General features: G+C 43.8%; 7 protein-coding genes across 7 annotated transcripts; 4 read left to right on the top strand and 3 right to left on the bottom strand.

Moving 5' to 3' along the window:
- Nucleotides 1-1759: 1759 nt before the first annotated feature.
- On the top strand, nucleotides 1760-2323 carry I203_101905 (uncharacterized protein; the record flags this gene model as incomplete). The annotated part of the gene is made up of 3 exons (XM_019146413.1): nucleotides 1760-1857; nucleotides 1926-2021; nucleotides 2122-2323. 3 exons carry the CDS (start codon nucleotides 1760-1762, stop codon nucleotides 2321-2323), a joined length of 396 nt encoding a protein of 131 aa, XP_019003946.1.
- Nucleotides 2324-2981: 658 nt separating this feature from the next.
- I203_101904 (uncharacterized protein) lies at nucleotides 2982-5080 on the top strand (the record flags this gene model as incomplete). The annotated part of the gene is made up of 9 exons (XM_019146412.1): nucleotides 2982-3002; nucleotides 3075-3150; nucleotides 3211-3217; nucleotides 3272-3413; nucleotides 3475-3598; nucleotides 3664-3828; nucleotides 3877-4179; nucleotides 4304-4848; nucleotides 4955-5080. The coding sequence occupies 9 exons, from the start codon at nucleotides 2982-2984 to the stop codon at nucleotides 5078-5080; spliced, it is 1509 nt and encodes a 502-aa protein (XP_019003945.1).
- Nucleotides 5081-5264: 184 nt separating this feature from the next.
- On the bottom strand, nucleotides 5265-5717 carry I203_101903 (uncharacterized protein; the record flags this gene model as incomplete). Its single annotated transcript, XM_019146411.1, has 1 exon — nucleotides 5265-5717. One exon carries the CDS (start codon nucleotides 5715-5717, stop codon nucleotides 5265-5267), a length of 453 nt encoding a protein of 150 aa, XP_019003944.1.
- Nucleotides 5718-6198: 481 nt separating this feature from the next.
- I203_101902 (uncharacterized protein) lies at nucleotides 6199-6609 on the top strand (the record flags this gene model as incomplete). The annotated part of the gene is made up of 2 exons (XM_019146410.1): nucleotides 6199-6478; nucleotides 6545-6609. The coding sequence occupies 2 exons, from the start codon at nucleotides 6199-6201 to the stop codon at nucleotides 6607-6609; spliced, it is 345 nt and encodes a 114-aa protein (XP_019003943.1).
- A 550-nt stretch (nucleotides 6610-7159) lies between these two features.
- On the top strand, nucleotides 7160-7928 carry I203_101901 (uncharacterized protein; the record flags this gene model as incomplete). Its single annotated transcript, XM_019146409.1, has 3 exons — nucleotides 7160-7547; nucleotides 7611-7754; nucleotides 7843-7928. The coding sequence occupies 3 exons, from the start codon at nucleotides 7160-7162 to the stop codon at nucleotides 7926-7928; spliced, it is 618 nt and encodes a 205-aa protein (XP_019003942.1).
- Nucleotides 7929-8098: 170 nt separating this feature from the next.
- Nucleotides 8099-8821, bottom strand: I203_101900 (uncharacterized protein; the record flags this gene model as incomplete). Its single annotated transcript, XM_019146408.1, has 4 exons — nucleotides 8099-8383; nucleotides 8468-8555; nucleotides 8623-8633; nucleotides 8717-8821. 4 exons carry the CDS (start codon nucleotides 8819-8821, stop codon nucleotides 8099-8101), a joined length of 489 nt encoding a protein of 162 aa, XP_019003941.1.
- A 264-nt stretch (nucleotides 8822-9085) lies between these two features.
- Nucleotides 9086-11466, bottom strand: I203_101899 (tRNA pseudouridine(38-40) synthase; the record flags this gene model as incomplete). Its single annotated transcript, XM_019146407.1, has 9 exons — nucleotides 9086-9293; nucleotides 9361-9420; nucleotides 9508-9797; nucleotides 9873-10026; nucleotides 10109-10408; nucleotides 10499-10636; nucleotides 10711-10863; nucleotides 10926-10958; nucleotides 11030-11466. The coding sequence occupies 9 exons, from the start codon at nucleotides 11464-11466 to the stop codon at nucleotides 9086-9088; spliced, it is 1773 nt and encodes a 590-aa protein (XP_019003940.1).
- Nucleotides 11467-11849: the final 383 nt, after the last annotated feature.

Raw genomic sequence — 11849 nt, 5'->3', positions numbered from 1 at the left:
GAGAGTATGCGTATGTTCAATCACCGCTTCTTTACACCCTCGTTCCTATATACCACACGGCCAACGCCTCCATTTCATTGGTATTTTCCCATTTATAGATCGAGTTGATGTTCTTCCTCGATTTGTATCGTCCACGATGCAATCAGGTGTACCGGATACATCATGTGAATGATCCCATATGGTACTGTATGCGTCAATGGCGTTCGCTAGTACATTCAAAAGCGCTAATACCATTCCCATGAGTTGATAATTTAATGTCAATCGTGTCCAGGCTTTCGTGTATGTAAAGTATTGTATGGGTAATGAGAGACAAGGAGGTCATTAGCACATGCAGATTCATTATCGGTCCCTCGTTTATAAGAGGTTGTTCGAAAAAACTACCCCAGAAGCCACGTGAAAGCCATGCTATCCAAAATCCAAGAAATCCAGACTCAAAAATAGATTTTGCCGTACAGAGAAGTAGTGCCGGTTCCCGGGGGTCTTACCTTAATTTCGGATTCGGAAAAAGTATATTTTGGTCGCCTGTAACCCCAAAATTGATCTACCCTTTGGTCCCTTATTTATTTTCAACCAAGATTTTCAATGACATCTCAGTCGAGCTTGACCTCACTGGACGTAACATGAGAAATGGGTCGCTTTACATCACATACAGAATAGGAAGTCCTTTTCGTCCGAAAAGGAAAGAGAACAGTACTAAGTTTTGGACCTTGGACCTGCATCCTAGCCTCGGTGCTTGGTGCTTGGTGCTTGTCGATCCTTCTACCTAGCTAGAGGAGAGCTAATCTGGGGTTCTTCCTATCTTTGTCGATATCGGCTGACCCACCTGTACTTCCTCCGAGACTAGCAGCAAATCTTGACAAATCGTGCTCATGTCGATCATCTCGTACCCTTAAATGCTGTCTCTGACACCCTTTTGGGTCTTTGGGTCGTTCTGGTCTTTCATTAATCTACCCACTCTGTACGGCAGGAATTAGTTAGGGAAATGAGTAACATTTTTGTCTTACAGCATTTGGCCTGTATAGCTCGAAACTTCAATTCTCCACCGTTGACCGTTGGAGTGAGGTCTTGCTCTCTCCTTTACACCACTATCACACCATCGACCATTCAGGAAATCAGGAATCAGGTATCGCTATCAGGTCTCGATATGCTGCACCCGTCTGGCCAGGTCCATTGCAATACCACTGGCGGAAAGGCTTGGCCCCTCTTTTGACGGGAAGTGATTTTGGGGTTGTCCACCCCGCTCATATTCATGTAACTTTCTCCACACATATGATTTTTCTGCCTTTTCTATTGTTCGTGGGTGGGTGTACTGATCCACCGAATGTAAGCTTCGGAGCTGAACTTTTTATCTAATCTCACCCGATGACAGACAAAAGATAGAGACGCCGTAAGTAACGGATGATTTGGCCCGTTGGGCCTCAAAAATTTGTATTGTACTGTAATAATGAAATAATAATGAAAGACCAGAACATGTCTACATGTGGGGATCGGAGTAAAGATCTTGTCGAAAGTGAAAGAGTGAAATGCTCTCTTCTCAAGCTTGATCGGGGGATATGACCGAAGACCTTGTGAGTTCATGTTGGAGCATCGTTGCCAGTGGTCAGAACAGATATATAAACCCCTCAATCTGAATCGTTAAATCTGTCTCTTCTTCACCACAACACAGCTCCACTGTCAACTCACTCACTCACTTCTTGATTGAATAAATTAAAACACGGTCTAGTACCTACACCCAACTACACACATTCACTCTATCAAAATGTTCGCCAAAGTCTTCACTGCTCTCGTCGCGGCTTCAGCCGTCCTTGCTGCTCCCGTTGAATCTCAACTTGAGAAGAGAATCCAACACGATGGACAGTGAGTTGACCCTCCTTTCCTTTTACCGTATCTGGTCTTTCTTTGCTAATTACTACATCTACTCACAGAGCCACTTACTTCGAAGTCGGTCTTGGTGCCTGTGGATGGTGGAACGTTAACGAGGACTACATTGTCGCTCTTAACTCTGCTCAATACCAAAGAAAGTGAGTGGCAGATCCTCATTTGACCCATTCTTGGTCATTATTCGCCAACCTTGGCTTTTCTGTTCGTTGTTCTCCTGCTGACATTCATCTTCAATTTCAGCGGCGGATCCAACTGTGGACAAGGAATTACCCTTACCAACTCTGCCAACGGCAAGAAGATCGTTGTCACCGTTGCCGACGAATGCCCAACCTGCGACGATGGATCTCTTGATCTCTCCCCCTCCGCCTTCGCCGCTCTTACCGACGGTAACATGGACCAAGGTGTCTTCCCTATCTCCTGGCACTTCAACAGACGACAATAAGCTGGTCGCATATCATCCATGATTTGTGTCTTGTCTTCTTGTCTTTTCTTTGTGAAATGAAAAAATGAAAATCAAAACGAAAATGAAAAAAATCGAATGAAATCTGTGGTTAGCCACAACTGCCACCAGAGGAACCCCCACCTTACTACTTCTCTATGTGAACGCCCAGTCGTTTTCATCACCATACGACACACCTTGTCACATCTATCAAACCGTTATGAATACAACCAAAACCAACTTGTCACGATCACTCAATATATATACAACCCATATATCACACTCTTTGTAAAACATCTATCATTTTTTGGGACTTTTTCGGAGAATCATAATTTATATTCATACTATATAGTCAACATACCATATCATTGTATAATCTAGACATCTTTAGTCGAATGTCAACCAAAAAGAGCTGTATAAGCTCGATCCTATATGCATATAGAGTGCTTAGAACTGTCATCCTGTTCTGTACATCATCATCACTGGAAGTCATGAAGAAGTGGTCAACCTCCACTTGACGATTTCAGTACCTGACTACGGTTTTCCCAATGTTCATATTCTCAATCCTCAAACACCTCTCTGTACGTGTGATTTGCCAATACGACGTTGTATAGCACATCTGCCAGCAGGAACAGACCCAACAAGCATATCATGAACAGCCATGATAGGCTTCTCCAATTTTGTGAGTCACCTTGCGGCAGGAACGTTGCTCGCAGTCGGGTTGGGTTGTTTACGTTGAGAATCCATACCATAGATCCTTCGGAATTACTATAATGCGATAGGATGGAATGAGGATAATTTATATAGCTCCATAACCAGGTCATCAAGCTGTGAGTGCGGCCTATTCTCTACTCCAAGAACGGTCGTGAGCTGATGCTAGAGATATCAAGCTCTACTGTACGTCGCTAGCTTATGCGCCTTCGAAGGAACCATCTGACCCTATACTCGCAGCGACTTCCAAGTCCCCCAATCCCTCATTCTCCAACTTGCCAACGCCCCTACACCAATCTTCTTTAACTCATACGCTTTAGATGCGTTACCTCAGCTGAATGGAAGTATACAGTATATCACTACGTCGGAGCCTTTGGAACAGGTACGCATCATTCTTCGTATGCAATCTGTTTAATTGTTTACTCATTGGCTCCGCCATGCAGATCGGTCCCTCGCGTAGTATCAGGTTCAAGGATGTCGTAGAAAGGTTTCAGGTATTCCCGCCGCCTAAAAGAACATTAGCCAAAGATGAAGTATGGTTAGCAGGTAAGAGGATAGAAGGGAGAGGTCAGTTTTGTATATACATAATGCTCACTGTCTAGATTCACTACTGACCTGAGATGAATTCATAGATTACCTATTATACTCTCGACTCCATCTCCCATCACTTCATTTATCCGGTCTGGCCACTACCAGACTCACACCAACCCTTCAAGCACACTTGGCATTCCTCTCCCAACCTGCTTCTCCAGCTGCTACTCGACCCGCATCACCCAACACCCCTCCCTCACACTCCCGTCAACCTTCCGAACCATCCATTCCACCTTCTCAACCACCTCCTCCAGGTAATATACTTCTATCATTACAACATGATACAGGACGATACTCTGGTGAATATACCTATTCGGCCCAAGATGGGATGTTCGGTATAAGAGGTCTGTACAATTTCGGCTGGCAATCAGCGGATATCAGAAACCTCATATATAACCAGTCCACCCCCTCTGGAGGGGTAATCACTGTAGTGAAGAAGGAGACCGAACAGGACGGGAAGAGGATAGACGAAGAGGAGATGATGGAAGGTGGTCTTAAAGGGAGGTTTTCGGCTGGTGGGGAAGTTTACTTTTCAGCTAAACAGAGGAGTTTCGGAAGTGAGTTGGTCATCTGCTACTTGCTATCATGCCATCTACGTACTATACCCATCAATCAGTCGACGGACCTAGCCTTCATCAGACCCTCTTGTCTTTCTGGGATATTTGCTGACACACTGGACAGTTTCAAGTGGACTGCGATTCACCACCCTCCCACAATCGCCCAACGGTCCACCCGCCTCACCCCCAACAACCTTGACACTCCTCTACAACCCGCTCATCGGCTTCTTGTCATCCGCATATTCTGCTCAAGTCTCTCCTACTGTAGCATTATCGACACGGTTTGGCGTTAATGTCTACTCATACGAGAGTGATTTGGCTATTGGTGGCGAATGGTGGATTGGCCGAAGAAGGGGTAAGAGGGATATCACGCAGCAGTCTTCTGCTTCTTCCCCTTTCAGATCCAAATCTATCGGGCAGGATGGAGAACTTGATGGTGAGGTGCCGACGAAAGCGGCTGAGGAAAGGATCAGTCAATTCGAAAGCTGGCGTGAAGCTTCGTTGAGACCTGCTGAACAAACGGTCGAGACTATACAAGATGGACCCTTGAACGTCACTGAGATCAAGACAAGGGCCGGTACTGAGCAAACAGACGTGCCAAATTCAGATGAAGTCGAGGCTATAGATGATAGAGATGGTGTGTTGAAAGCTAGATTGTCTGGAAATTGGGTGAGTAAAGTTATTCCGGAAAGATGTTCGGTTTCTTCTTTCTTGACAGTCAAGGGGTCTTAGCATTATGGTCGAGCTCGCTGACAAGACGATATTGCCTATTCAGTCAATCGCATTGCTCTATGAAGCACGTATACGGAAATGCCTAGTTTCTGTCGGTATAGTATCTGATTTAGCGAGTAGACAGAGACCCATTAGAAGTGTTGGAGTGGAAGTCCAATATTTCTCGTAAGATCATAAGATGTTTTTATCGTCAAGTGATCATGTATGCAACATAAAAATCTGCTGCCTGTGGACTTTGCAACGTGATTTATGACCATCAAACATGTCCATTCATATTGCTATACAATTCTAATCATCTTTTATTCTCTCTGCATTGAAATCTCTCAATCTTCTTTCGATTCTCGGATGAAGGTTCAATACAAATCAATTCCGAGTGAAAATCCTCGTCTCATGTTCCTTCGTCCTGCATATCTATCATAGGGAGGAAGGTGGGCATTATCACGACCGAACACAAAATGTTTGACGATTTCTACAAAAGTCAATCTCTTAAATAAAACACCATCATCATCCATCAGATATCTAATACGATTCTTTCTCTTCTTGAGTTGGGCAATTACCAACTTGTATTTTCGTCTGGTTCGTTTACCCTCGATAATCTCAGAAGGTGATCTTGCTTGTTTGATCTCTTGAATGACTTTTCGATAGGTGAACAAAGATGGGATATCTCGATAGACTGTAAATTGAGTGTCGGAGTTGTGAGAATGGTAGATATCCATATCGAGTTTGGACGTTTGAGGGGATTTGGTGTATACGGTGGTGGTGGTGGTGGTGGTGGTGGGTCTGATGGTGGCGGTAAATTGGGTCATTGTGAGTGGTTTTATTGATCGTTGTCTGATGGTATATATCTCGTATGGGTGGCGGCGGGATTGGGGTGAGAAGAAGAAGATGAATGAAACAAATACCGAAGAATATCAATCTCCCGTGGGTATATATACCTTTCTTCTTACATAGAGATACTGGGTAGACAGCATGATTTCAAGAAATAAAGTTGAATCACCTGAGACATATTGACTAATGATCCGACCGAGATGAAGTACGTTCCTAGTAGCTCGTATATCATTTTCGGTCTTTGCTGATTGACATTTAATGGAATTATAGTTCAGCAGAGCGTCGTACGTACCGATCTGCTCACCCATTTTCGCGAGCATCGTAGGTACAATCCCAAATGTTCGATAATATGCATCGATCTACACTATAACTCAAGAGGTGTTCTTTGCTTACAGTCCATCACAAAGTGGATATCTTCTCCATGACCATTTACAATCTACAATCGTATAGATAAACAAGATGTCTACCGATACTCTCGTTTCTACCTCGTCTACCCAGCATACCACGAGCACTGCCACCGCCAAACCAAGCCCTAAAATCATAGTACGAGATTATGCGTATACACCTGTGAAAGTATATGAGATCATTCCGCAAACACAGTCGCCACTTGCACCTTCATCCTCGACTTCATCGTCCTCAACGGATTCTTCCAAGTTGCTCACACCTACGACCAAGGAGATTCCAGTTATTGGCTTAGCGAGAGAAGGAGAAGATGTTGTAGTCTGTGAATCACCGGAATGTAAGTGAACATCAAATATCAAGGTGTCGTAACTTTTGCTGATCAGAAGTCTTAATACCCTTGTAGGTTCAGACGATGAAGATGGGATTGTATGGATGAATAATGAAGGGTCTAACAAGGGACATACATGATTCGACGTCACCTTTTTCATATGAGACCGTATATACATATAGGAAGGTATCCTGCGTACAGAGATGTATCTTATTCACCGTCGATGATAGTTATCGTTTTACTGAACAGTAATTGCCTCTCATCCACTGGGTATCATACATAGTGATATATGAGGGTTATCATATGGTCCTCGTCTTTTAGAGGTGAACTGCCACTTGCTATGCGTAGTGCTACTGTGTTCCATTAGGTCATAACCAACCTTGTTTCATATCGACAACAACCATTCGAGTCATTGTCAGCACAGCTTGAAATAGGAAGGATGAATGACGTACTCCTACTGATTTCTGGAGATAAAGTTCACCGGCAGCTACTGTATTCACAACTTAAACGCAGTAAATTGTTAAAACTGAAGGTGGTGATCGTTGCCACCCTCACCCATATAAGTCATAGCATGTTGATCCGTTCTTCCTTCTTTCCATTCACAATCATCTATCTTTGATACTTTCAGTATCTAGTTCTTCAACTGACTGAATGAGTAATAAGTCTAGGAAAATAGTGAACTATTTGACGATGTCTTCTTCATCATCCACATCAAGCCTCACCATTCTCGCCACACCTCCCTCCCCGCCTACGTCGATCCTCAAGTCTCCCGACTCACCAAGATCCGAGAACGAAAAGAAAGTGAGATTCTCAGAGGAGAATGATTATTTCACTATACCCCCTAGAAGATCCAGATCCAAACACAGACACAGAGACAGATCCGATACTCGGTCCATATCATCATCTGAGTGTAGTCTGAGAAAGATCCTCGAGGTTTATCAATCTCCCCCTGCCTCTCACCCTCGAGCCGCGGGTGACACCAAAGATCTTATCAATGATCAGTGCGTGTGGGGTATAGAGGAGGAATGTATTGGTGATTCCTATACCCAATCTGGCGTAGAGAGAGCACGAAGAGAAAGTAAGTTTGTTCTGCACCAGAATAGTGTACTATTCGAAGAGCTGAATAGATGATTTTGAATAGGAGAAGAATGGCTTGGTAAACCGTCGTATCGGGATCGTACCTTGTCATTTTCTATCACCAACTTATTCGACATTATTATGGATTTCTTGAATTTTGGATCTGGAAAAGTAGTCGATGATCCTTCAGAGTTGAATGATATGAATGGTAAGTCATTCAGCATCTTGACTCTCATTTGATCTTCTGATGATGGGTGAATATGCTTATGTCACGATTCGTATTTTCCGTATTTTAGAATACAAGATTACCACCAAGAGACGACTGTTTAGACCTACTACGTATAGTATCGTGTTGAACGATATGACAAGAACAACCTCTTGATCGAATCTCATTTGGTTCCAAGGGAGAAAAGGATATGTGTCTTTGATTTGGTACATGTCGAGAATTGAGCGATGAATGCATGACTATATAATTGCCATTTTCAACTGAACTCACTGATCTTTTTACTTCTTTACATCTCGATCGAGTTTCCTGCTTTGTTTTTCTGGTCATTATAATTTACCTTTCCCCTCTTTCTCTTCATCTTTGATAAGATCCAAAATCCCATCACCATCCCTATATACACAAGCCCCTTTCCCAATCACCCTATCTTCCAATCCGCGCTGTTTGACATATTCCCATATCTCCTCTGAATCAGCACCAGGCTGGAAACATATACTCCTTGGTTCTCTATTTGGATCAGGTGGAGTAGGATATAGCGATTTGAGAATACCTATTCCGACTAGAGGGTTGATGATTATTGAGATGGATGTAGAAGGGAGATCACGCATTTGGGTCTGATAGTATAGGTGAGATGAGTACGGACTGACATAGAGAACAACAGGACAGGATATAATGATGGAGATGGACGACACACTTACTGGTTCAGTCAACAAGCTTAGACCTTCAACTTCCTCAGAAGGTTTATTAGGTCGAACGGCCGTGACAGGGAAATTACGTTGTTGATACCTACACTCATGGAATGAAGAATCAACGAACGTGTGTTGACTATTGTTATTCAGACATTGACACTGACCATCTCAGTATCTATATGAAGTGAAGCATAGTTCTATCAGCAATGCCCTTAGCCCAATTAGTCAAGCGTGACTATCGCCCATAGACTCACTCACCTTGTTATCCCACCTCGATCTGTCGTTCATCGTCCGACCTATGACAGCGAACTTCTCAGCCTTGAGGAAATACCTCATACCTTCTGTGACTGGGCTGGGTGACATCTTGATTGACTTGTCAGTGTGATCCTGAGTTGTAAATCTTCAGTATATGATAGTCATGAAGCAGAAGTACAACCATTATCAAGCAGAGAGACCGTCAACTCCTCTTTCGTCATCATGTTGTCGTCTCCCGTCTGTCCGGCTAAACTCCCTTTATTTAGCCGAGCTGGTGAATTAGACTGGTGCTATCTGTACGAGTAAGTTATTGTAGTGATGATCAATTGCATATGCTCTGTATGCTCTATGAAATGCCAGGGATATTATCATCTATCCTTCCCATTCACCTCTTTTCACCTCCTCCATATCAACCTCCTCATCCTCACTTTCAATCTCCTCATCTGCTATATCCTTTTCACCCTCCCCTTCACCTTCACCGCCCGCTCCACCCTCTTTAGCTTGAGCGGCAGCAGCTGCTCGACGAGCTTCTTTGGCTCCCTTCGACAAGTCTGCTTCTGGTGGGATGGTTCCTTGGGTACTACAATTCCGTCCATACTTAGCATTTAGCCAGGAATGAGAATGAGAAAAGAAAAATCAAAACTCACTTCAAGAAAGCAAGACCGTTAGACATGGTGCAGTCCATTTGACGCATCCATTTATGGAAGCTACGTCACACATGGTCAATTAGCACATATCATTAATTGGAGACATGGCGATCCTGAAACATGTTCGGAATCAGAGATAGCACTCACACATGAGCTTCCAATTCCTCTTGTCTCAATTTCTCATAAATCCATTTCACCTTGAAATCACGCATCTGCTCAGCGTATAATCCGAAATCTACAGGATCTCTATCTTCCTGTAAGCCATTCGCCTTGGAGGTGATTCGAGTGTTGTATACTCCAAATTGAGGCGCTTCCAGTAACAATCCTAGAGGAGGTGCTTTAGGTACATGAATACGTTTAGGACCAAACGTTTCAGGAATCAAGGATGGTGGTGAGGCTGTTCTACAAGCTAACATTGCCATGGATATCATCTTTCGCTATAACATCAATAAGTAAATAATTAGTACTTTTAAAGTTGCAGACACAAATGAGATAGCGATAATAGGACTCACGATTTGATGTAACATGAAACTTTGACCGTGAATCATGACAGAAATCCATTCGATCTCACCATACACCTGAGGATCTTTCACTTCTAATTTGATCATGAATCTCTTAACAGTTCTGTCGTTGAATGGTTTACCAACTGTGAAGTTGTGGAAGTTACTATTTATTGCCATTTTACCTTGTCAATATCTCATCTGATCTTACTTCTTCAGGACGATTCGTTCGGGATGATTCAACTCACTGAGTACCTTTATATTGAGCTATCAACTCTCTAAACCTCTCCAAAGTCTTGCTATCAACCCTAAATGCCCTTCGCCTTTCGAATTCTCCCCTGTTCTTAGGATTTACCTTTCCCCCTTCTTCTTCGCCCTCAGGTTCGAACGATGGTGCAGCATCGACGAAATCTACCGCTTCTTTACCCAGCAGATCTCTCCATCCAGGCGATGACTTGTCCAGCCTTTTACCCAATGGGTCGTCTCGTCCAGGCGGTAAGAGACAGTATGATGGTAAGAGGTATTCGTAGATACGTGAGTCGGCGGCTCTATAAACGTTACACAGATCAGTTAGCCATATTCCAATCCTTGGGGGATGATGACGTTCATAGGCGTAATGAAAAAAAACCCAAACTCACGTTCTAGCATTAAAGGATTTGACTGTCCTGACAAATCCCCACATCCTGATTTGAGCAGGTAAGATGGAATTGACGTATTCTGCCAGTGTATTGTATCCTTCCCGAAGAGGAGGTTCAACAATCATTTTCAGTGAGATACTATGTCGAAAAAAGGTGATATGGTCAGCTCGTCGGACGCATTCAGAACAGAAAAGCTCCATCATGCAACTGACCAATTACCAGCTGCGTGAACACCTGCATCAGTCCTAGCTGCTCTCTGAACATCTGATTTCCTATGATCATTCGCGTTGTCCGCTGAAATAGCACCTGCTTTGACGAGCGCTGCGAATACGTCTCCCTCGATAGTTTCTGAGCCGTGCGTTTGTCTTTATGAGATAGTCAGCTATTGTTTGAACGATTCATATACCAAATGAGCTGATATACTCACATTTGCATACCGTGATATCCAGTACCACAGTATCTGTGTACCATACCGATTGGATCAGCTTCGAGATCAATGATATTGACCTGACGATGTTATCTAACACTTACCCTACCAACAACGCACACCTCCTCTTCGGTAATCTAGCTTCAGTTTCTTCACCTTCCTTCTTCTCTCTGGGCGTCCAATCATTAGGTCTCCTATCATATTTCACCGCATCCGGTCCCTTCTTCTCCCTCTCCTTTCCTTTTCCTTTACCTCCGTTACCATATCCCTGTCCTCTGCCCCACGTCTTCTTCTTCTTGTCTTCTCCATTCTCCGAAGACATGGCATTGAACATCGCCTCTTCAGGATCAACATCCACACTGACATTCACGCCTGATATGGGAGTATCTGAAGGTGCTGAAGCAGTAGGATCGACATGAGCTTTCTTAGCCGGAGGTTGACCTTCCTCAGCTTGTTCGACCTTGGAGGACAGCACTCCATCTTTCGACTCTGCTTTTGGGGAGGGGGATCGAGCTCGCTTGATCGATTCGGTAGATTCCATCTTTGTTACGATAGTAGAGCAAGAAGTAGTTTTCGATAGCAAGGTAGTCAAGAATTGACGTAGACGAGGCAATACCATGCACGTCTAACAAGATGTCGGTAGGGTAGAAAGAGAGCGAAACGAGAGATGAGTCAAAGTGGAATTCCCAAAACCAAAAACGTTGAAAATGCTGGCTGGTAAATTACCTTTCCCACGGTTGCTACACGGTGATTTACCGGTTATCGCCACCATCCCCCCCCCTCCCCGACCTTCCGTCATCACCACCACCACCCACCGACCGTCAACAACAACAAAGACCATGATGATCATGTCTGTAACCTTGTTTATGAACCTCTCATGGACAGCTTGAAGGTAATACCATACAGCACTCGAGAGATGCTTCA

This window comes from Kwoniella mangroviensis (assembly GCF_000507465.2).
Source record: "Kwoniella mangroviensis CBS 8507 chromosome 1 map unlocalized Ctg01, whole genome shotgun sequence".
Taxonomy (NCBI): Eukaryota; Fungi; Basidiomycota; class Tremellomycetes; order Tremellales; family Cryptococcaceae; genus Kwoniella; species Kwoniella mangrovensis.
The sequence above is the reverse complement of the archived record's forward strand: the minus strand, read 5'-3'. Positions and strand labels throughout refer to the sequence as shown.